Source organism: Echiichthys vipera (genome assembly GCF_963691815.1).
Source record: "Echiichthys vipera genome assembly, chromosome: 12".
Classification (NCBI taxonomy): Eukaryota; Metazoa; Chordata; class Actinopteri; order Perciformes; family Trachinidae; genus Echiichthys; species Echiichthys vipera.
Window position 1 is genome coordinate 12,223,496 of NC_139837.1, and position 26,030 is coordinate 12,249,525.

At 42.7% G+C, this 26,030-nt stretch overlaps 1 protein-coding gene across 1 annotated transcript in view; it reads left to right on the top strand.

Annotated features, from left to right (window-relative positions):
• The window catches only part of pacrg (PARK2 co-regulated), a gene marked incomplete at both ends in the record, with an annotated part of 134,527 nt that overhangs the window by 38,867 nt on the left and 69,630 nt on the right, over positions 1-26,030 (top strand). The window contains one exon of the mRNA XM_083924576.1: positions 25,844-26,015. Within this exon, the coding sequence (XP_083780702.1) occupies positions 25,844-26,015 (172 nt within the window). The remainder of the gene's footprint in view (positions 1-25,843; positions 26,016-26,030) is intronic.

Genomic DNA, 26,030 nt, shown 5'->3' on the forward strand with positions numbered 1-26,030 from the left:
CCGAAGCTATAACGATGCACTGTGTACGACCCCCAGACGAGATTGATCAATAAGTCACTGCAATGAAGTGGCACATCGATTACACCAATGACAGGGCATTTACAGGTTTAATCTGTATAATGAGTGTAACCTTTTTCTTCCAGCCACCTGCTTTCTGCCTGGCACAGACCCGTCCAAGGCCAGCAGGGACTAGAGAGGGGGTGGGAGCATGATAAGATAAATGCCTGCGTGCATATGTGTATGTGTGTGTGTGTGTTTGTGTGTGTATGTGGTGGGGCTTGTTGCAGACAGAAGTGATGATGCAGAAAAAATAGGGAGGGGGGGGAAGAAAAGACAGGAAGTAGTGGCAAGAAGAGAGCGGTTTATGTGACACCTGGGCCTGTGTTTGTGTCACAGCTGTAGGTAAGATAGTGGTGCAGGGGGAGGATCATCATCTCCACATATTCGTATGCAGCGAAGAGAGGCCACCAATGATTAATGTGTGTCATGGGTAACTCGAGGCTCTGCAGTCTCTTTAGCATTTACAGTGTGTCCTCCTCCTCTCGCCTTCACAATCCCTCCCGAGCCTGAACAGCTTCTTCTGCTCTTTCCTTATGTCCTGTGTTGTAGTAGAAACAGCTTCCTCTCTCTGACATTCTTCTCGTGTTTCCTATTTAGTCCTCACTGTGATAGATGTTTCTCACATTAACTAGTTTCTTCTTGCCATACAGTAATTGAAAACTCTCCTTTCGGTTATTTCCCACTTACTTAATACCTTCGTGCTTTATCTCGGCCATTATTTTTTTCCCTCCTTCTTTTGCAATATGTCACAAATGACAATTAACATAAATTACATGAATTCCAATTAACCTTCATGCTTATCAGTGAAAAACAGACTTGGTAAGGGCTCTCTAGGGGACTTGTGTTCACTTGTGGAACATATCCGCATTTAGCTGTCTTGACAAAGCTGACTCGATTTCGGGAAGCGTTCAACACCATTCTCTCTACCGGTTTGATCATCTTTAAAATGTGAAAGTGGACACTGTGCGAGCATTTGTACATCAATTAAATTGTAGGTGTTGTTGTTGTGTGATTTAGAATAAGGTTATTTCTCCTGTATATTTAAGATTTCACCATTGACATTTTTAGTTTAGCCAGCTAAACTGAATGAATCAGAGCAGGTAGTAATTTGTCTGATTCCCAGTGTTTGCAGGTGGTTTGAACCTGAATATTTTTCATCATATTCTCATCAACAGGGAGTGGACCATGACACAAAAGGTCTTGATTAGGATTAGGATAAGATGTGACACCGGTCCTGCGGGTGAAAGTCCTGTGTTTTGGGACCTATCCAACACCCTGATCCATGTCCCTACGCAGATTTAGTGGTCTTATGCTACGTCACTTAATTTCCATCTTTGTTCTTTACATAGTTTCTACAGTAAAAAGTAAAAGCACACAAATTACAGTGCATTACTTTTCGCTGTTACTTGTACGAACCATAGACATAAAGATGGATGGCCGTGCCCCAAAAGTGAAGCCAAAGCATCTGGGTCACCCTGGCTGGCTGCAGTATAGGTCATAAGTCCAGTCCCCTCTATATAAGCAGATGGGACATGGGCCTAACCAAAAAGCCAAAGTATGGTTGGATGGTTTCTATCAATGTAGGTAGTTTTAAAAAAAAATGTTTTATCACGTAAGGTATTTTAAAATTTAAACAAAATATTGTCCACAGTGACTTGCTTAGCCCAGAGTTTGTTATTTTTGTTAATGGCGTTTAGAATTGTTTTGGAGTGAGTACCCCTGACATGATAAGATATCTTTAATCTCGGACCATTAACATGTATCTATATTATAAAAAAACCACTACAAAACTGAAACTGGAATTTTCCTTTCAATGATTAGGCTGTTTGCTGAAGAAATTGCAGCATGCTAAATGTTCCTCCCTGTGGATAACTGCGAAAAAATGTCTCTGGGGCACAAAGTGCTCTGAGCGTGTTGTCAAGGGAATATTACTGCAGTGTTATGATGTGTTTTTATTCTGTCAGCCTCCTCCCCAAGGGCAAGAGCCCCACTCACAACTGTGCTGCCTGCTGGTTCACTTCGACAGAAACGCTTCGACAGAAACGCTTCGACATATACAGCTCGTAGACACGCAGACACAAACAAGTACAGACATAGACATGCAGATACACACACACACACACACACACACACACACACCAACTTACACTTTTATATATTTACCCACGCGCCATCACTTTCAAAAAAGTTGACTGCTTGGAGCCAGAGCCAAGTTAAATCCTTAAATCCATGTCTGCGTCTCTTCCTCTCCTCTCCACTCCTCCCCTCCTCTCCCCTCCTCTCCTCCCCTCTCCTCATCTCTTTGACTCCCAAGGACAAGAAGACCCACCGTACAATGGGACACCATTTATCACCGCAGGAACAATTACTGGAGACATTTCATTGTCAGAAAATTTCAAGCCAATTCTTCCCCCAATCTCTCTCTCTTTATCTTCCTTCTCCCGCTCTCTCCCTCTGTCTTCCTGCCATCCCCTCCTTTTTCTCCCTTCCTCTACGCTGCCTCTTTGCATGACTCGCGATGAGCTCTATTGCAGGTCAGACTCCCATTAGCCCAAGCCCAACACTATAGATTACAGCACAGAGGCGGTGGAGCACTGTATTATATCTCATCTATAGACCCTGGCAGACTTTTCTCCCTCAGTTTCTAACAATAGGATCCTCTTTTTTCTCTAGCAAGGATGGGCATGGAAAATTGCCCCTGATACTGTATCTCCAGCCCTGTGCTTTAATGAAGCCTTTCAACATGGTGCGGTATGAAGGGGGAAAGAAGAAAGTCAGTTGTCCAATCTCTGTTTGATCACACGTGCAGGCTCACCCTCAGTAAAGCACAGCAGAGCAGAGCAGGGAGGGATTTAAATGCCAAATCTGTATCAGATATGTTATTTTTTACTTTAGCTTCGGCTTTCCTTTTCCCACCGCAATTTTGATTTGCTTTGATGTGTTACTCAATGTCTGGACAACAACATTTTAGAAAGTGGGGTAAAATAAATGTTAAATACTCATGAGTCACATGACACTGAATGCCTCCACAGGAAAAGAGGGGGAATGAACCATACAGTTACATAACATCACCGTCTGAAAAGGTCAGTCTTTGCGCCCTTCGCTCCTAAACCGGAAAGTCTGACACAACGGCATTCAGCTCTGGAATGACTGACCCGTGCCTTGCCTCGATGCACCTTCAACTTATACTCCTGTATAACAAGCAGACAAGCAGGTTCAATCTAGTGAAGCAGTACCTCAGGTTGCCTGCATGGCATCCTCTACATCCATCAGTGCAGAAAAGAAATAGGCTTTTAGTGTCAAATGTGCTGTGATTTATCCGTAAGTGCCGATATGATCACTATTAGATCGTTTTTAATGACTAATGACATTTGAAAAGGGCTTGTGTTCCCCCTGTGGTGATAGCAGCAGGTCTAAGTCTGTTATGGAATCTGGGATTGAGCATGTCTGTCCAGTTATGTCACTGAGCGAGCTGGTAGAAAGACCCCAAGGCAGGGCTGGAAGGCTTTTCGGTGGGTTGTACATGTCCTTCAGAGTCTTTTAGTGTATCTCAGTATTGGCACACAGTTACAGGTTAGTCCACATGTCAAATGTACCAACTAATGCATACACAGGCACAAACACATCTGGTTCAGTCTAACAGGTAGTGACATTTAGTGTGTCCTTCTACAGTGTTAATATAGAGACTGTCTTGGCTTAGTGAGCAGCCTGTTCTACCTGTGTCCACCTTTTTCTATTGATTGTCCTACACAGTGTTTTTCTTTTCTTTCCTTTTTTTTTTGCAGTATCTGCTGCAGGCAGCAAATAATAACAAACAATTTAAGTTTAAATGTCAATTTTGGACAACTACATTTTACTTACTTTTTGGAAATATGGTCCAATAATTGCTGTCATTTTCTTGTGTCATTTACACTTTGTTTTTACCAGACGGACACTGCATGTTTCTAGCTCCACTTCCTAGTTTCGGATAAGTGTGCTAGGTACCTCAACAGAGGGGTAACGAAAACAACGGGACAGAAGGGAAGTGAACTGAAAGGGACTACTTGGCTGAAGTGAAGGTAGGCTGAAGGAGCAAGAAAGAAAGTACAAAGAAAAAGAGGAGAGAAAAACATTTTTTGAGACGGATTGGAATGTGTGAAACGGTTGACAGGTAGTGAGAGAATTATTATGCACCTGTAACCATGGACTGTCCTTTTCGTTTCTGGAGAGGGACACTTAGGATCCACAGCTGGTTTCGGCAAGCAGACATCCTGGGGAACTCTCAAACATTCCTACGCTTCTGTCTCTGTAATAAGTCTGTGCTGACATGGGTTAAAACGGCCAGAAAGGTAGACAGAGTTATAGATCTGGCATGCCTGTACAAGTAAGTGGAGATAGAACTGACCGTCTGTCTGGTGTGTACACTGAATACTGAGAGGAAACGGACAGAAGAGAACATGTAGTACAGGCTGTTACATTCAGCACTGTGTGTTCATACAGCCCACAGAATTTTAACTAAAGTGGGAATTCCCAGTAATATTCAGTGACACTAACCTTTAAGTCCAGTTCAGACCAAAAGATTTGCGATGAGACGAGTTGTAACATGCAACTACTTGCAATTCACAGGACTTCAGTGTTCTGAAACCGTCCAGTTTACGACTCTCTGTACTTCTCTTCTTCTTGACCTTTGACATTTCATGATTGGCTGATGAAATGGGTTATGTGCCTTGTACTTAGTCGCAGGCAACAAGATCAACAGGTTTAATTCAAGATCAGATGGACAAGTTCATACCGCTGCAACATTTACCTTCAACATCCTAAAACGGTTTTGTCTTGTCTTAACTGGGCTTTAGGCAGATTAAATACTGAGGTTGCCAGATAGTAGAGACATTGTGTTATGTTGCAGTGCTTCCTTGTAGCTCTCTTCATTTTCATCTCGGCAACTGAATCCAAGAATATAGACACAAACCAGACAATCCATACTGAGTTTAATATCACTGAGAGGGCTAGAACAATGATTTAGAACCACTAAATAGATGCTCCACACAATCAACTTTGCACATTCAATGTGAGGCGCTCTCCAGAGTGGGCTGGCTTTCAAATGTAAATTTTGCCTGCAAACTTAAATCATTTAGTGCATTTTACTTGAAGCGTATCTTTGACAACAATAAATCACAAGGTTGCTGCATCCATTAGTAAATTGGCTCTGCAGTAGATGGAAGAATAAAGGGAGAGAGAGGCAGAGAGGGAGGCAGAGCGAGAGTGTGTGGCAGCGGTCTTTTATAATCAACAGTAACAGTTTCAGAGCTACGGTAGCCAGACACTGCGGCACACGGACACCCATAAACCTCTGGACAAATGCATCACAACAATAGGCCCGTTGATTGGCTGGCCAAGACACCGGGTGGGAGGCACTGGCTCTAAATGATGCATGCTTTACTATCAACACTGAAGAGCCTCTGTTCTTTTTGTGGCCCTGTCGCACTCGTGGCCCTCTCTGTGTGTCCGTGAGATGCCCGCGACGGATCTTACAATGAGCGTCCTTCATGCCTCACAGTTTACACCCAGCACACTTGCCGTCAGCCTCCGCTCTCCATCTCATCCCCATTCTGTCAGTATCTCTTTCTCACACACACACACACACACACACACACACACACACACACACACACACACACACACACACACTCACACTCAGTTTTCAGGACACTGGCCTTGTCATTTCTCTTTGGTTTCATTTGGAGAGTTTTATTGTATATGGGTAAGTGCAGGCTACAGTATGTCCACCCTTTTCAGAAATATGTATTAGACAGAAGAGCCGGTGCTTTCATGAGCACAATGAGGGAGGCAAGAGGAGGAGAAACAGGGCCAATTAGAGGCCTGGAGCTAGCACTGTCTTCTGATACCGCTGGTCTGGGCCAGAGCACTGTGTGTGTGTGTGTGTGTGTGTGTGTGCTGCGTGTGTGTTGCGTGTGTGTATGCATGTGTGTAGGTGGATTGTCTGCAGGATTGTCTACGGGAGGTGACGAGTGAAGAAGAAAGGCGAAGAAATCCATTATTTCTATTTTAGGGCCCAACATTACTGGAAGCTGGCTGAAATATGAATTATGGAAATGACGGTTGGGGTTTTCTAGCCCAAAGGCTTCGCTTCAGAACCCTCTTTATCCTCTAGTGATAATACCAAAAGGTGTGTTCTTAAAATGGGCTCTGAGCTTAGTAGTACCCCATTGTTTAAGTCTGTGTTTTATGTTTAAAACTGTCAAAGATACAGAGTGTTGTCTGCTTAGCCCTGTGACGTATTTACCTCTTCCAAATGCACTAGACGTGTGTAATTTCTTTGATGGAGTCACTGTGGTAAGAAATAAGAATGTGAAGGGGAAGAAAATAATCATATAGAAAAATCACACTGTGGGGCTTTTTCACACCGTGGATTGCAGTCAACTCCAGACTGCCCCATTCCACATTCTGTATGATCAAAGTTAGTAGATCAAACAACTCAACTGGCAGACAAGTGCGTTACCTATCCTAAGGCTTCGGGAAATGTGTCTGAAACCTTGCAATTACTCACCCACGATGCAGGGAAAACTTCTAACCGCTCACTGGAGAGTTTGTCAAATGGGTCGACCAAAACATATTTGTCATGATTGTTAGAGTAGAGAAGCTTGAGCTGTTATAGCTTTGTTGACTTGTTTCTGCATCCTCCCTGAATTCAGAGTCTGCGTATCTTTACAGCCCTTACCACATCCCTGCTAATTAACAGGACAATAAACATGCAGCCTCCCATTAACTTTGGCGGCCTCTGCATATTTCCCCAGACAGTGTCTGACTGGTAGATACAGTAGTTCTCTCTACTGCACAATATGTTAATCAGCCCCCTTCATCTCAAGCTCTCCATCTTATTTCTCTGTCTTCAAAGTCAAGTAGAAGACCCTCTTTCCTCCCGTCCCCAGGCCCTGCCCTATCTCCATCTGCAGGTAGCTTAATCTATCTTCACTGGAGAGCTTTGCCACATTAAGAGGTGCTCACCGACCAATAACTATCCATTTCAAGTGGAGGGCTCATCAGGTGTGTGTCACTGAGGAAAAATGTCCACATCCTCTTGACCTTTTGATTGGCCTGATGCATCAAGTGCTAAGACAAACAAGAGAAGCGGTGGATGGGTCTGTCAGGCTTAGGGGTGACTAAGTCGTCATTATCAACCGTAGGAGTGGAACAGTGTAGCCATCCTTAAAATCTGTGCTGAAAGCGCGAAGGGAGTGTGGAAAAGCTCTGAAAACACTTTGGGCTTTATGTGGCGTAGAACCTCTTTGTTTCGGAGGGGAGCGTATGGCAGTAATCCGACCTGCAGATAATAACACGCCATGTCATAAATCCTCTCAGAAAACTAAGGCAGTTAGGCTCATATTTGCTCATTCCGTCAGGGCACGCGCTGTTTGCTGCTCAGAGGGGATTGTCTCCATCCTTTTCCCTTTTTTATTTTTTTTTATTTTTTTATAAAAGACTGAAACTCATAGAATAGTCAAACTCTCTAAATATCAGCTGGCCACATAGACACAAAGCAGACACCCACACGGCTTTCAACGTAGCTCAAGTGTGAACTCTGTAAACAGAGACTGTCCCTTAGAGAGTGAGAGGCAGGAGCATAATCATAAGCAACTGTCAAATTTCGTCTTTGCATTGTTAAGTAGAGAGAAAAAAAGAGACAACCGTCATTTAATTAAAGCTAGACCGAGGGCACAGGAGAAATAAAATAATTTGAAACAAAAAGAGGAATAGAATTTAATAAAGTAGCACGAGTTTGTGTTGTTATTGTCGGGTCAGTTGCGGAATTAATTTTTTACCTTAGGGCGGTTAGAAGAGTGCTGGGGCGATGTGTGTGCCCAGCTGCTGGTCTGAGACAGGCAGTTGTTAGGCATGCCAATCTGGTGGCCTCTTTCAGCCTGCCAGACAGCCCAGATCTTCAGGGCTCCCTGCTGGCCCCCTCTGCTTTGCCGCGCTCTGCCAGAGGAGCTAATTAAAACAGGGCTAAATTAACAACACGTTCACAGGCTAGCCTGCCTCGCCTCTTTGACTCCCTCCTCCTCAGCTTTTCTTCTGTGTACCTCAGTGCGCACACAAACATACACAAACACACACACACACACACACACACACTCCTCCCTTTCCTCATCACCCTATATCTCGCTGAGGCTGCCTAGTGCCTACTGCGGGAACATGTGTTTACCTTAAGGGGTTTTATGGCAATTACACTCCTGTGCTCTCTCTGCCTGTTTGTTTTCCATTTATGTGTTTATTTAATTGGCATTCAGTGTGCTGTAATTCTATTAGTTCCTGAAAAGGTCAGGGTCATAGGGGATTGGCTTGTGGCGGACTCGCTTGTGAAACACGCAACACTAAGGCCGCTCCATATATACATAGAGATCATTAAAAAGGGCCATGGTAGGACTTACTTCACAACCTTTTAGGAAGACAATTAAAAAAAGCAATACCCAGCTATACTTACAGTGACTCTGGTTTTTAATCAATTTTGTAAAATGTACTTGCAATATAAATATTAGTTCCCATTGTCTACACGAACGATCTGAGTTAATTTCTATTCATGATTTCTCTATCAAACGGTAACATAGTTGAATTGTAGACTATTAAACATTATTACATAACAGAGTGCCTGTGCACTTGCAGAGACAGCTTTAAATAACCATATATTCCTATATGAACCATCGGCCCTATTTGCAGCTAGTTTCTTTTTAATCGAATTTCCTGAGATAACAATACATTTAATTATTGGCCTGTAATAACTGACACATGCAAGTTTGAGCCGCTGGGGGGAAAAAAGCCTTAATGCTGCTGTCCCTGCAATATTAGCTGTAAATCTCTCTGAGATTGTGTGCAACGCAGCACCTTTCTGCTGTCAGGTCATACTCCAAATTATCCAGGAATTTTGAAGTATTTAAATTTTAAACTTCCATAAAGTGGCCTACATGGCCCCGGCTGAATTTTGCTGTTAATAATGAATGAAGACGAACAGATCAGCATGTGTAATAGGAACTTGGCTCGAGACATGGCGTGAGCTGACTGGGTATTTCAGACAGATCTGTCAGCGTGTCTGCTGACCCCGATGAGCAGTTATTAAAATAATGCAAGATGAGATACACACACTTTAGTGTGTTTGTGTTGTAGCGTAGTGTTATCATTCAAGCTTCAGTGTAAACTTCTGGGTACATTTCTCAGCTACAGGCTCACAACCTTAACACATACAGTAGATAATAGTATCATTGTCGTCAGTAGTATAATCTGAAGATGCTCTGAAGGTACTTTATTACAAAAACTGTATGAGGAGTCACAGAGCAAATCCAGACCTTCAGCACAGGAGAATAATAAGCGATGTAAACCAGTGCATACAATTTTCAGTAGACTGATGCTGGGTATTTCACTATACCCCATCATATCAATATGCCACAGTTTAAAAAAGAACACATATTCAACCATAATTGCTTTTTATATATGCCTGTAAATGTTAAATGATAAATGTGTTTGCAGCAATTGTATCTTCAGTATATTTTCACTGACGGTCTTTTTTTCCCCTCCCTCAGCCACCCCCACCCCTCTCTCTCTCTCTGCGGATGGTGCTGATTATGGTTAATTATGTTGATGAATGGTAGTGCTGAGGGTACTCCATCAGCATTTCATAATCTGTCTTCTCTCTCTGCGCTTTATCACGACCGAGCGGAGACGGTATGCAGGATGGTGCACGTGGTGATCAAATACTCAAACATGTCAGACTTGTATGAGTATTTGACAGACAACTCAAGTCTCTCTACTGAAGACTAAGAGGAAACAGTCTTTGTATCTGTTTGATGGCAAGTGTTTGCTTCACTATAAAACCTGTCTTTATTGATACTGATTGATATTGATTATACTGAACATTAAGGCCTCGTTTTTATTTTCATGCAGAATTGGTCTAGATTATCGTGTTTTTTTTCTAGTTTCTTGTTAACAGTTTTAGCATTTTCTTGTTGTCTTGCTGCTGAAGGAAAGTATTTCATTACACCCACTCACACGTAATAAACCCAGGCTGACAGTCGGTTGTGAATATGTTAAGATACTGATATATAGCTGTAACTATTAATTCTTAATGATCTGTTCTTAGTCTGTTCTTAGCTTCTCCTTTTGTAGTTTTTTGACAGAAAACTCTCACAGAGGCTGCATGTCCCTTTTTTAGAAAAACATATTGGGTGGAATTAATTGCAGGCAAGCCATGCTGCTACTTTAGAGTGGACTGGGTCCTCCTCTGACATTGCTCTTGAATGTGCACTCTAACATTCAAACCAGGATTATGCCCCATCCCCAACCCGCTTCTCACTTAATTGGCTTTGATGAATATCTAAAGAGCTAAAGCTGGGTTTAAGCCATGCAATTAGTAGAGCTGCTGTTATTGAATTTACACGAATGTCATGGATACCGATTGCGTGTCATAAACAACCTTTAAATCATAGCCCATATGATGGATGCTTTACATACTGTAAAATGTTTATTTATAGAAAAGAGGGAGCAAGTCGGTGTGAGCAAATTGCCCGAAATTCAATATGCTGTGCAATTATCATGTGTAATAGCCTGTAAAATCCTAATATCTATTCAGCCACTTGGAAAGGCACAAGAAATGGCCTGACCACTTAGCCCACTTTCTCTGGCCCCTTCATGGCCATGACAGACGGCCCTGTCTGGAGAGTAGAAAGAAATAATATAAGCCATATTTCATTCAAAGGCCCCTCCATGTAGCCTCATTGTTTCTGTTTAACTCCTTTCCCCCTTTCCTTATCCTTCCGATTTCTCCAGAGCCATATTGGTTATTACCTCCGGTGAATCAGCAGAGTTAATGGCCACTGCATCCTGAAGGCAAAATGCACTGTGAGGATGTTGTTCGCTTGTTTTCTCACTACTCACTCATATTTATTACTGGGGTTATGGAACCAGGTGAAAGTGAATTTGGGACCTGTCGAGCTTCATCTGTCCATTATGCATGAGTGCATGTGTAACCAGTAGTGTACAATAAGTTTGACCCCAGAAAGCAGTAACAAGCATGAAACAAACACAACTTCTAACATGACAAGGTATTTACTGCACCTTGGTACTGTTTATTAATGTAGTGTTTAGGTGCCCCCGTCGTAGTAATGATATACCCAAAATCAGTTAATACTGATCCACACCTGGGTCCTGGAGGCAACAGGCTAAACAAGGTATTCCGCAACTCCCTCTCCGCAGAAACATTTTCCAGCTTTTCATGGTGGACCCTGAGGCTCTCCCAGGCCAGACGAGATAAATAATCTCTCCAGAGTGTTCTGGTCTACCCGGTGGCCTCTTACAAGTTGGACATGCCCAGAAAACGTCTAACAGGAGGTGCCCAGGAGGCATCATGATCAGATGCGCAAATGCCTCCGGTTGTCTGAGCACCTCGCCCTATCTCTAAAGCCCAGCCCCCCTATCGAGGTATCTCATTTTGGCCCCTTGTATCCGATTCTTGTTCTTTCGGTCACTCATGGTCATACGTGAGAGTCAAAGCACAGATGGACTGGCAAATCGAATTCAAGTTATCCAAGTCAAGTAATACAAATGTAAAGGTAAATTCAACTTGTGCATGGCAAGAATGAGATCATCTTTGATTTTATCTTACCAAAAATGTGAAAGAAATAGCTTGTTATACATGCCATATTACAGTTTATGGCAATGTTTATTTCATTGTCAACAAATGTTTCATTTGACGAAAGTTTTTTTCCAAAGTGATGTACAAATGTTGTACAATCCAAGGTAGATAAAGGAGAAGCCTGCAAGAGTAAGTGCCTCAACACGTCTCACCTGACACAAGTGCCACAAGTGCATTTTTTTTTAAAGCTAAAGAAGGATTAAAAGATAGAGAGAAAGGGAAAGAGCATATAAGTTAAGTACTCTCATAAAAAGGATTCTGCTGACCAAATTGAGTTTCATAAGTCCTTCCATCACCAGAGGACCATGCAGGAGAAGAATTAACCCTAACCCTCGCAGTGACAATAGGACAAGTCGTCATTCATTCGTAGTGAATCCAAAGGTTCACAAAGCTGAATGGGTGTCTGTAGGTCAGCATTAGCAACTAGAACTAAATGTCAGCGGCAACAAGGAAGCAGAGTGACATAAACTGTCTTTGGCTGGTTAAAGACCAAAGATGCTGCCACATTTTAGACCATTTGAAGCCCTGCCAGAAGGGTGTCACAGTCAAGGCGCAGGATAATATATTTAGTCAAACAGGACCTGAGATGGTTGCACACATGCTACTTTCTCTCCTTTTGATCCTGAAGTAATCACTGCTCTATGGGGAAACATCAGAGTGCATGTGTGCATGCATGTTTTCTTTTACATAAACTGTGTGTGTGTGTGTGTGTGTGTGTGTGTGTGTGTGTGTGTGTGTTCGCAGAAACAGGCAGCACAAAGGCCAGGCAGTTTGCACCTACTGTTTTCGCAACAAAACTGTCAGAAGCATACCCATCTTCATCTCCTAGCTGTTCACTTTGTCATCTGACAATGCCTGTCAAATATCTCAACAGGCTCTCCGACAAAAAAACAATATCTCCCCACATCTTTCACACCAACGACAGCAACAAAACAGTAGCAGCAACAGTAAAACAAAACAAAAGCAGCAATAACTGATTTCTTGTTAGCACGGTTTGTAAAAAGCATTACGAACTAATGGTACACAATGATAAACACTTTTCTTTTTTTGTGATTGATAGTCACAACAAGCAACATATAATTCATTAAGTCTTGCTGTCCAACCCCCCCTGTATTGTCAAACTAAGCATCCCGGCTATGCATGACATGACGGCTGGTAGTGCTGCTTATCTGCCTTAGATCTCTCCTCCTGGGGCAAACCAAAGATTACCTGCTACCATGAATGAAAAAGGGCCTATTTCCACATTTGCTGTCCTCTCCACTTAGAGCCCAACCACTACCTCCACCACCACCACCACCATCATCTTCCCAGTGTTTCACATCTGAAAAGAGCAGGGTGCACTTGCCACCTCCGCTGGAAGATTTTCCCATTCTGTGGCACGCTGATAAGCTCTGACTTACTTCCTACATGTGGGTCAGAGAGACTTGAAGACACACAGCATGTATTGCCTTTTGTAATTACATCTGCTTCACGGCACTGTTTCTGCTCCCCTCACTCTCTCCTGTGGGGTGGGGTGTGTATACATCATCTTTGGGTACCAGCTAGATTTCTTACATCCGGGTAAACAACATTAAATGGAACAAAGGCCTTGTAATCCCAAGCACAAACATGTTTTCTTATATTTTCTCCATCCATTGTAATGTCACCCATGACCTGCTGTAATGAATCCGCTACCATGATGCCACACTCTTCAAATTGGTGGATTCAGGCTGTACAATAGAATGTATTTATTCAATGAAACACTGCAAAAGGATATTCCTTTCAATGTTGCTTCTCCATCTTGTGTGGATTTTCTGAGCAGGTTAGGAACAATGGTTCACCACTTTGCATTCAGTTACTCATCTTATTATCTAAAGATCATGGTCAAGCTATACTAAACTATTGATCCAACGGTAGCGAGAGTCCCCTCTGTGTGTGTGTGTGTGTGTGTGTGTGTGAGTGTGTGTGTGCGTGCGTGCGTGTGTGCTCAGAATCAGAAGCGTTACATTTTCTGTGACATTTCAAAAGCTAGCTTTCATCCTGCTCATAAGGCCCTGGGTGTAGATCACATTAGTCTGTTTCTCTGAAACAATCCTATCCTTTAGATTCAGTCTTTTTTCAAAGGCCTTCAGTTAAAGTGTTGGACAATGTGAATGAAGATTATATCATCAATGTTGAGGAAAGACATCTTTCTCCCTGCAGGTGGATGACGGAGCTCTGTGTGTTAGTTGTGTGTGTGATGTGTTTTGTAACCCTGTGAATAATTTTTTTTTTTTTTTTTTTTTTGCTGGCTGCCCCTCACCTTGCTTTATGGATGTTGACATTTATCACACCAATCGATGTTCTTTTATCTCGACCATCTTAAGCCCAGTTAGGACCTAAGATCTGCAACGAGATTAAAACCGTTTTAGAACGTTGCAGGTTAAAGTTAACCTGACTCTCGCCAGATGAATTTCGTTCCACCTTGCTTCACTCATACATCTGGGATCGCTCCAGTCCAAAGTGATTTCAGGAGGTTGGGCCCATCTCTATTGACGTGCTACTTCTACCACTCACATCTAAACCAACCTGTGACGCTGGTAAGAGCGACGCAGGGAAAAGCCAAACCCGGTCGAACATGGCGAAAACACGTTTTCCACCAACAAAAGCCTTCAGAGCCGTTCTCTGGTTCTTTTAAAGAAGAAATATTCGATAGATTTGACAACGCGGATGAAATAGCAGCATCGATGTTGACGCCTGCTTCCTAGATGTGAGCCGCCATTATTGTCTGAATCACAACAGACGCTTCTCCGCTACGTCACATCTATAAAAAAAACCCCGGCTGTCCTGATTGGCTCAACCACCTGAAATCAGTTTCCTATTGAGCGATCCCAGATGGAGTGGAGCTAGGCGGAGTCAAGGCGGAAGCCAGGCGGAACGAAATTCATCTAGCGATAGATTAAAGTCGCAGCGGTGTGAACCGACTCATCCACCCATGTATCTTTGGTCTGAACTGGGCTTTAAAGGTCCCATGCTACTTTTCAGGTTGATATTTATATTATGAGTTTGTACTAGAACATGTTTACATACTTTAACGTTCAAAAACACAATATTTATTTTTTATATTTATTTATATAAATACTTTTAATTTATTATTTTCTCATACTGTCTGTCTGAATAAACCTGTATTCACCCTTCGTTTTCTTACCTGTCTTTCTAAGCCCCCCTCTCGTAAAAGCCCAGTCAGCTCTGATTGGCCAGCATCTCTGGGTCTTCCACATCTGTGACCTCAGTGTCCTTGTACCATCATTGCAGCCAAAGAATGACTATAACTGCACTATAGCAACACTTTCTACCTATAGACAGTATAGTTTAGTTGTTCAAGGAAGTCCTGAGAGATCTTCAAAGGCACAGTTTCTAAATACAGGTTGTGTGCATTTCTCTGTGGATTGAGCGTTTCAATACTTTTACAGTATTTATACAGCACAGTGACCTGCTTTTTAATCAAATTATGATTTCACATCACCTGACAAAGAGCTTAGCCCTGACATTACTACTAACTTTTAGTAGAGAGGCCAACATTCAGTACACTTGAGTTGAGTACACAAGCTAGGCCAGCTTTGGAAGTGAAGGTGTCTCACCATTTATTGCACAAAAAAAGTTTTCAAAAATATTTTGGATTCATGCCTCTTGTCTCTCTTGTCTTCCTCAAAGTTACACCTTCTAGCACAATCCCAACTTCTACTGCCACTGCTCACAGCCATTTTCATTTCGCTCCCCTCTTTTCACACCCCTTTTCCCTAGAAAATAGACAAATGGGTTTTAATCTGCCTGTGAGGAGGGACACAATGTTTGCTCACTGCAAAGGATATTTATTTTCATTTATTCTCGCTTTCTTGCTTTCTTCCTTACTTGTTGGCTTCTATTTTACCCTTTACCTACCCTTCCTACTCCACTCTCTGCCGATGTCCTCTCCATCCGTGCAGCCCTGGTAGCTCTGTGGAAGTCCGGGCCCTCTTTGATCTGTAGTCCAGAACACAGGATGAGAGTGATCCGCTGGCAACAACAAGAACATCCCATTAGGAGCTGGACAGAGCCTTGACAGACACTCTCTGCCTCTGCTTGGGCTGCTGTTGCTCGGTCCTGAAAGCAGACTGCCTACTGCTACTGATGCTGCTGATTCACTGTGCTTCTCCCCAGCTCATGGTGGGCATTATAGGCTCAGCACACTTGACACACAAGCTCAAAGTCGGGTTCACTTGTTGAATTTAAAATGTTGAAATGCTCTCTGTGTGATTTATTTTTTAGCTTGTCATGTTGTTGTCTCCCCACTCATGTTACTGGCACTGAAAATATGGCTGGCCGCCTTGGTTGATAAAGGTGCCTTAGCAGAATGGGATATGTGGTTTAGGCAGGCACCATCTGATGCATTGTTGAACAAACAGTCTCACCTTGAGGTCCATTTAATAACTGTTCACTCAAATAATCTAATCTCAAGGTCCTTGTAGTTACTTTTCAGAAAGGGTTTAGATTATATCATACATTTTTTTAGGGGATTTTTTGCATATACACATGACGTACAAAGAAACCTTGCAGCTTCTGTGCTGATACCTGCTCCACCTAATTTAGTCTTTTATGCATCGCAAAACATCGGTACTATGTTGTAATAGGAAGCCTATGCCAACATCAAACAGACCTGCATTAATGCACTTTAATTTTACATCCGATAGTAAGTCGAAAGTACAGAAGCTATAAAAAAACAACACAGACAGCAGAGTGTAGCTTACCAGCAGCCTGCAGCTGCACTTTTTGAGACACAATGGCCAGTGTTGGAGATGACAACAGCAACGTTAAATCCTCCTGCTTCCCTGACAAGTCCCAGTCCGGTAAAGCCTGCAGGCTCTGCACCTTGGAGAAACTTATACTGTTGTTGTAAAGTTCTTCCCTCTGCCATCTAGAAACATGTATTTCTGTGCCATCACTGTGTGTAGGGTTGTTCAAATTCTGGTACTGTGACAACCTTAGTCAGAACCAGAACTACACAACTGAATTTGACAATGCTGCACGTGTGTTGGTGCGTAAAAACAAACGAAAAACAAAAAGGAAATTTATAAATGTTTGGGTCTTTTATTTCACATTTTGATTATTACATCCGATTCCTTCTGCACAGTCGCTGGTTGCAATATTACAACATGACTGCGCACATATCCGGAATATTTTGGATTCACTTTTTTACAGCTGGAGGAAGTGGAGACACGCCGTCTTCTTTTATAAATGGTCTATGGTCGGGGCTAACACATAGGTTTGTTCACCCCGACATACCGTAGCAAAATGTTTGTATTTATACTGAAACAGGGGTTGAACACCCTGTTTTACACAGGTACATTTCCTTTTTAATACCTCAAGTTTACATGCATGTTGCTGCTGTAACACCTCTGACACACCTCTGACACACCCACAAAACAGGAGAAGACAAAGCCTGTTGCACATGATGCACACTGTTTCGAGGCAACACGTCGTTCAACCTGCAAACTGTAACGAAACGGTGAACACAGATTGAACGTTCACCTGTTGTCAAGCTGTGTGTTTACATTTCTGGCCAATCACTACTAAGTTAGTTCATTCTCCACTGTGCTCCTCCCTAGCCTTCTCCGTTGGTACCATAGAGTCTATGGTCACTACTGTCACGGCTGTAAAATGTCAAAAGTGTCTTGTGATTGGTTAGGATAACTAAAATCCCCTCGCCCATGGAAATCCGTGAGAGTGCAGGCAATGTCAAACTGAAGATGGAAACATAGTGTTGATATTTCTGATGGACATCAGGAAACTTCCTAACAGTATCACCATGTCAATCCAATATTATGACATTATTATTATTATTTTTACATAAACAAAGTTGTGGTTCCTGTACCCCGGATAAGAGACATATATTCAACTTGGGGAAAAAGAGAGACAAGGTCACATTCAAATAAACTGCAGTCTAATTATTTCTACATGTTAACGATCTAATTATGTTTGTATCTGCTAAATTATATTTAATGTATTTTCTAAAACTTGTCCATCACATCAACTCTCTCTCACAGAATGTCACCCAGCCTGGTGAAGCTGCCGCGTTATCTTAAACAGAACAGAGCATTTGTCTTGGTCTCTATTGTTTAGGCTAAATGCTCAAAATCAATGGAGCTCATTCATCACATGCTCATTCAAACTGCGAATATTTTTTGAATCATTTGTGAGGATTTTTCTGTACAGTGTGAGGAGCAAGATTTATCAAAACTGTGCAGTCAGTAGATGTTACAGTCATGGTATTCACTTGCTGAAAAAGCATTATTCTCTCCCCTTATCTTCACTGTGCATCTGACATGTACAGATCCCACACGCATGGACACACACACACACACACACACACACACACACACACACACACACACACACACACACACACACACACACACACACACACACACACACACACAGACACACACACACACACACTCTCACACACACACACACACACACATGTGAGTAATTAATGCATGTAAAGACACATGCGTGCTCAAGCACACACAGATACTCTCCGTGGTTTCTGTTTCCGTCACAAACAGCCAGTGATGGATTGGCCCTTTCCATTTTAAACAGGGAGAAAACACATGCCCCCCGGGGACCCTTGTGTGTAGAAGTACTTTGAAGTGTCCACATTTAATTCTTCTGTATGATAAATGAGAGGAAAGCTGCAGTTGTAGCCCGTGAGGAAAAAGCTCAGCTCGCTCAACGAGGGGAGCGGTAACAAATGTAGCGATAGCTGATAAGCTGACTGTGTCTCTTGCTCTTGCTTGTTGTTCTGCTCCCTGCAGACCCCCACAGCCAGATAACAAATCCATCCTATCAATCAAACCCATCAATGGCTGGCTGCAGATTAGAGACAGTGATTTTGGGGCTGATTGGAGGGGAAATGCTGATTACACCTCCCTCTCTCTGACTTGATTACACTCTGCCTCTGCGTTGTCAAGCTTGGCTGCTGAGCTGTAATCACTGGGAGCTAAGAGCAGAGGCTGTGGCTCCTGAATAGACACGATGCAGACACAATCACACCAGAGGCTGGCGAGCTGTGACCATTGCTAGGTCACTGGATAGGCCTATATGGCACAGTGTCAGAGCGTCTGTGCATGCTAACTGCACACAAGCTAACACACGTGCAGACATGCACACATTACCCTGGGATAATGAAAACTCCAGCTACGAAACCTCATCTCCCCTTTTTTTTTCTTTCCAACTTTTGTTATGTTCATAGCCTCTCGTTTCCCTCCTCCTGCTTCTCTCCACTGTTCTGGCCTACTTCCATCACAGTGGCAGAGGGTCCCGTGCTGGAGTGCACACACACCTACACGCATGGGAAGCACAGTGAGCGGAGTCCTAATCTGAGCTTTATTTAGCTGCTTCACCTTTAAAACTAGAGCAGGTTCCAGACAGTCTCTTCTTCAGCCTAATCAGCTTCTTCCAACATTATATCCCTCTACTCCTTCATCAACATGCCCAGTCCTCTTTCGCTCCCTGTTCACTTTTTTTTCCAATCACCGCAGCCATAGAGGTCTGCCTAAGACTCAAATTGTCACTGAGTGTACTGTGCAGGCCGCTGTTCGCTGTTTGTGTTGTATGCAACCAAATCTGCATGAGTTACTTGAAGAATGTAAACAAACAGATATTGACAGTATTCAACTGGCAAGTTTGAAATGTGGAAAAAGCTAATTCTGCATACTTTCTTGTTTACAGTGATTGTTTTCAGTGGGAGCACAAGAGCAAACTGAATTTAATCTTTGTTACTCATGTAAAGAAACTGCCGAGACACAAACTCAGTAATGAATTTGATAATGTCACTTTAGGTAAATAGAGCCTCTTTAAAATTTGTTTCTAGATATTCAATGACTTTGTTAAACAACCTGAAATTAGATCAAAACTAATACTTGCATTTTCTGAAGTCCAGTTCAGACCAAAGATTTGCGACGAGTCGTGTTGAAAATTGCAAAAAGTTGCGATGTGCAGATCTAAAACATTCTGAAACCTGCCAGTTCACACCAATGCAACGAGATGAGTCGGTATATCATCTTCATATCAATGATGTTCTGTACTTACGTTCTAACGTCTTGACTTTCAGGCCTGTTTTGTAGCTGGATATGTCATTTGTAGTATCTTATAATATGAATGAGGAAAGCGATAGTGAGGTACTTGCTACAGCTTGAAATGGGAAAATTATGGTTTTTCTCTGATTCACTTCTTTGCAAAGAGCTAATTGGCTGTTGAAACAGATGACGTGCTTTAAGTTCTAAAAGGGCACAAGCTGGGTCACTGGCTTTAGTCGAGTTGAGACGGTCCAGTTCAAACTGTTGCTGTTCCCTTGCAATATTTGAAACTGGCTTAGTCATGTTGTGAACGGTCTGACTGGGGCTTAACACGAACATCGGCCAAGGTTTTTCTCCACAACAGCCATAAAGGAAGCCCAATTTTAACAAGAACACTGTCTACACAGTCACTGTTTCAATTACTCTGGCTGATGTTTGTTACTCTAATAACACCCTCTTGATTTTAATCCTCTACAGACCATTTGGGACTGCTGGCTCAACTGTGTGCCTAAATAAAACTCTTTTCATCTCAGTGTTGATAAGTGTGTGTGTGTTTGTGCGTGTGTATATGTGTGCGGGATAGGTCCACTAAAAATGTATAACTCTCTGTGCCCTGGTTTTGAACTGTCTTTGAAGCCCCAAAATTGTTTCATCCAGCTTCTGTTAGGTATCATTTCAATTGACACCATGCACTCTACTAGTGCTTTGAATTGAGCATACTTGCATGCTTGTTAGATAGAAACAGCTGTCAGGGGAGATAGCGGGAGTGAGCCACTCTTCTTTTTCTTACTTATTGCTTGCCTATTCCAGTCTTGCTCCTCTTATTGTGACCTCCAAGAAAGTCAAAATATTCTGTTCCTTTTCTCGATCTTTTTTCTTTCTTGTGTTCACAGTGAGCGCACGCAGCATAGTGACTGATTTTGGGAAATGTGGAGTGCTTTGCATCTGTGGCACAGTTGGGAAGGAGGCTGGATTAGGATGAATGAATCATTAGTATGTGTTGTGTGCAGCATGCTCTTGACAATTTCAGAAATTGTCAAGAGTTTGTACCGTAAAAGCCTTTCTCAGAGGGATATTGAAATCTGTGTGCAAGAAGTGTAGCATCTCTGCAAACTAATAAATTACATCTTGAACCAGCCACGGGGGCTGCTTTTTTTTTTGGTTTGGTTTACTTAAGTTGACAATAAAAAAGCAACATTTACATCATCAGCTTGTTTGTCAAGGATAACACAGTAAAGTCCTGGACTTATGTTGCTGCTGTCGAGTTAATTTAGTTAACGAAGAGATGTCAACATTTGTTAACATTTTCTAGAAGAGCTAAACACTGAATGTAGAAAGGGCCTCAGTGATATTTTTGGATATTTTAAGCTAAAGTCAACAGAAATCTGCAGTTAAATGGGCTCCAGCAGTCACTGTTGAGGATATGGCCAACTCCACAATCCCCCAGAGAAAATCTACAAGGTTTCATGCACACATCAGTTTTCTTAACATTCGCTGCGTTGCTGTTGTTGTCACAGCAGTCAAATGTTGAAAAAAGCTAGAATCTGGAACTGAATAACTTACCTGTTTGTCTGTCTGTCTGTCTGTCTTTCCTGTCCTGTTTGCATTCTTCATGGACATCATAGTGTTATTTATCAACGTGGTTAATTCTCTGGCCAAGTTGTAACAGAGTCCAAACTGTGATGGCTGCAGCTGCACAGAATGGAACTGGAGGCTGGCCTTGTGGACAGTTTATGCATCCAAAAGAAATAATTTATCGTGGGGCAAACTTTTCAAAGTCGTCGTTGTGTTCAGCTGCTACTCATTGAATCGGTTTATGGAGTGGATCTTTTTCCATGCAACAGCCTTGGCCCCTACAGTTGAAAAACTAGATTAATGATTACAGTTTAAAATGTAGTCTTAGTGTTCCACCCTAAATAATCATTTGAATACATCACGATGGAGCATACATATTCAACTAAGGGCCATTGTTAAATTACAGCTCTGTAATTAATTCTTCGATGAGACAGAAAGCCAATCTGAACGTCGGACAAATTAAACAAGACTGTCAAATGACAAACAACAAGATCATAGTGCGGTGTCAAGTCTTCATAATTCTTATTTTAAGAAGAGATAGCTTGCACCAATCTAGAATACGCTGACTGCAGATGGGGTTTTAGAAACTGACATGGTTTCTCAGAGTCTTTTTGCGTCATAAAGTAAAGAACACACTGATGATTGATAGGAATTCTGTTGTGGTATGTTATGTTATTTTTAGCGCTTGTTGGCTCATGCCTACCTCCTGCATCCCCCAAACATATAGCTCCCTCAACGCGTATTTCCTTCCTGAACGTGAATATCTTTTACATGCATGCCACACTGTCTACATATATTATATGTGACTCCTGCATTCCCCTTGCTCTTCTTCTATGATACATTTTCAGCAGAACTAATGAATGTTTTTTTGGTCATAGTGACTGAATGACTCATAGTGTAAGTGCCACCGATAGGAATCCTGTTCTCTCAAAGCTGGAATAGTTAAAAGCAGTGGCTCATCTGCCAGCTCATCTAAATACAGAAACCTGTACTTGGGTTAACAAAAAGCTAAATCCAGGTCGATTCATTATGGCATCATCAAATCAAATAGCACCTTTGTCCAACAGCTGGCATACCGCCTGTTTCTTTCATGGCCTATAAGACATGCTTTTAGTAGGGCAACAAAGGTTGGCACCTGAGATTGGGTGGCAAAATCTGCTTGCTATTTTGCTTGGCTTGTGTGAGGTGACACATTGCTGACAGAAATGGAATATGTGGGCGTACTGTCATTTGAGAGATGAGAGATTTGACCAAATAGGTTGGTGATTTAAAAAAAAAAAATGTCAATAATTTAAAATGGAGCTTTAATGGACAGTTGACCTCCACCCACACCTCCCTCACCCACATCCTTACATCAGGAGGGGGAGGATGAGGGAGAAATGCATAAATTATACCACAACTTTTTACCAACTGACATCCGAACACACACCTCCTAACCCATTATATCACTTTGCTAGTAGCAAACTACGACCCTCAATGTAACAGTCAAGTGTGGTTGTATATAATGGGAGAGGCCAACTAGTTGCTCCAAATCACATTTGATATAGTCAACAGACACACTCGCTGTTCTGTTCACTGTATCCTGCTGTATAACACCTGGGTGATTTTGCCTTAAAAAATGAATGACTCACACCACACTGGCAAATAGCTTATCACTGGACTCGCTATTCATGGACATGCATGTGAGCGTTCATACACACACACGTATCCATCCACCGACACATACATTCTCACACACACATAAGCCCACACGTCCAGCTATTGTGTATTCAAAGTGGCGACCTGCTGTTTCCGTTCCTCCTGGTCTCCAGTGCCTGTCAGGGGCCTCTGATGCTGTTGTTTAATGAGAAGAGGCTCTCCTCAGACTCGCTCTGCTTCTGTTGCTTGTTGCTGTGTGTCTGCTTTTGCAGCGCTGACCAGAGGAGACATGCAGGTGTGTCTCAAGGCTAATTGCTGCTACTTGGCTGGTAGTCTTTCTGTGCACCACTGTCATTGACTCCCCGGACTCTGGGGGGATTCCCATAGGCACCCAAAGACAAACAAACCTGGGCGGACAATCGATAACGGATGCAAGAGTTAGCGCTCAGTGCAGATGCTGATTAAGATTCCCTTGGAATGTGTGTGTGTGTGTGTGTGTGTGTGTGTGTGTGTGTGTGTGTGTGTGTGTGTGTGTGTGTGTGCACTATGTAAGAGCGTGAGTATGTGTAGGTGTTTGCTGATTGTCCCCACTACTTCGGTGCTAACTGGAATCTTCAGCCAGTCCCTGAGTACTTGTTTATGTGATTTTGATTAAGAGCATCACAAAGTTCAGAGGCATCTTCACAACAACACCACGTTAATGATCCCGAGTAATTACTCCCACAACATCTCAGGTCCACAGGTGAGATCGTGTCAGTGCCTAAATGTGCGACCAGATCTACTGACAGTGTTAAAAAAGACAATCTTTAATTCTATAACTTTCTACTTTTTATGTGTATTTATGTTACTGATGGAATCTGTCACATTTTACAACGACCAAATTAAAAAGTAAACAAATAATAATCACAAGTCATTAAACAGCTATTTAAACTCCTACACATCTGCCTAATATAATGAGAAAGAGAAAAAATGTGAGAGCACAACGCACACACAATACATAACATATGGCACACCAGAACAAAATTCGATGTTGTTGTCATTGTTTTTCTCTTCTCAAATTATTTCTTAACCCTAATTTGTAACTTGGATGTTTCATTATACAATTTAATTTCTTTCAATCCCCTTACTCATTTTTATTACTAAAAGAAAGGCATTTTCACATTGCCCAAAATAATCAAATGGACCTATATTATCTCTGATGTAGATACATCTTTCTAGCACGTAATATTTACACAGTTGCAATCTTGGACTCTGTCCCTGTGTGCCAGTGTCATCTTGCCTCTCTTCACCCTCTGTAACCCTCCATTCCCTCTGCTCCCCTTCTCTCTGGGCTCATGTTTGCTTTTGTTCTAGTCTCCAGCCCGCCTGACTCACAATGATGATCTTGACCAAGCGCAGGGAAAGGTCAAGGTTGGCCGGCAAATTGCCTCAAAGCAATCAGCCTTGTCTCTCTGCGTCAAGAGTGTAAGCTCTCTGTCTCTGTCGCCATCTCGCCATCTCTTCATTTTTTCCCTTCTTCTCCTTCTCTGTGTTTACCCAGGGGGGTGGGGGGTGTCAGGGAGGGAGCAGAAGGGAGGGGTTGGTCTGCCCTGCTTTGATGTCTCGGCTCTGACCGGCGGCCGGGCGAGGGGACTAGAGACACCAAGCGTCACTGCCTGGGTGACATTTCAGCACAGGCCGGCGTGAGCCAGCAGGGCGCTTGTGTATGTGTGTGAGTGTGTGTGTGTGTGTGTGTGTGTGTGTGTGTGTGTGTGTGTGTGTGTGTGTGTGTGTGTGTGTGTGTGTGTGTGTGTGTGGACAAGAGAGTCTCCTTATGGTTTCAGCTGTCCTTAAGGACTGCCGGCTGCTGGGGGCTATTTGCCTCCACACCAAAGGGATTACCTTTCATTACATGAAAAACAGAATCACCCATTCAACCTCTAACCCCTCTCTCAACAATAGTGCCACTGGGATACGGTGCTATCAGTTGATACCCTTGTTATAAATACACATTCAGCAGCTAGATCTAATACACACAGACATTGTAACATTTTATGTTTTTCAGAACACACACATGCACACACACAAGGCTCAAGGACAACCTCCTTTGGGTCAGCTGTTCTTTCCAGCCCAGTGTGCCTGAGTGGCTTTCCTCTGATGGCTTCACACACATGAAAGACTTCACTTTAATGTGTCACACCGTACCCACACACTCAGGCACACAACATCAAAGCCTGCCAGTGGCCTGTACCCGAACGAATGTCTTAATCTACCACCTGATTGTGTGTTTGTGTGTGGGTGTGTGTGTGTGCCTTTCTGTCTACCCTGTAAACGGTGTAAACAGGTGTTAACATATCAGCCCACAAGATGCCACATGCCGCTGTGTCATGATCTCCTGAACAGCTGTCCCACACGCCACTGTGTGCGTGGGTGTATGTGGACGAGTGTGTGTATGCATGTGTTTAATGTAGGAGTTATAAATGGCTGCAAGAGGAGCTTTAGCCCTAGGTATTGTGCAAAGCCAAGGACAAACAAAGAGAAGGGCAAATAATGAAAGGGAGCTTTATGGCAATAACTGATTTCCTTGAGAGCACTTGAGAGAATTTTCATCTATATATAGCTATAGCTCTGATTTAGTGGGGAGGGAAAGAGACCATCCTGTAAACAAAAAATTCATCCCAGCTGCAAGCTAATGTCTCCATCAATAGGCATAATATGTTCCAACAAATGCCCTTGAGAAAAGGACAGGAACTCTACCCCCTCTCTCTTTCTGTCTCTCTGGATTAAATAAGAAACCAAAAATGCCTGTGATGTATATGTAAATGTCTGTCCTCAGGTGGAGATTGAGAAGCTGGACTACCACCATTACCTGCCTCTTTTCTTCGACGGTTTATGTGAGACTGTTCACCCATACGAGTTCTTCGCCCGCCAGGGAGTCCATGACATGCTGGAGCACGGAGGCCCTAAGATCCAGCCCGTCATCCCCCAGCTCATCATCCCAATCAAAAGTAAGTCTGGGAAGG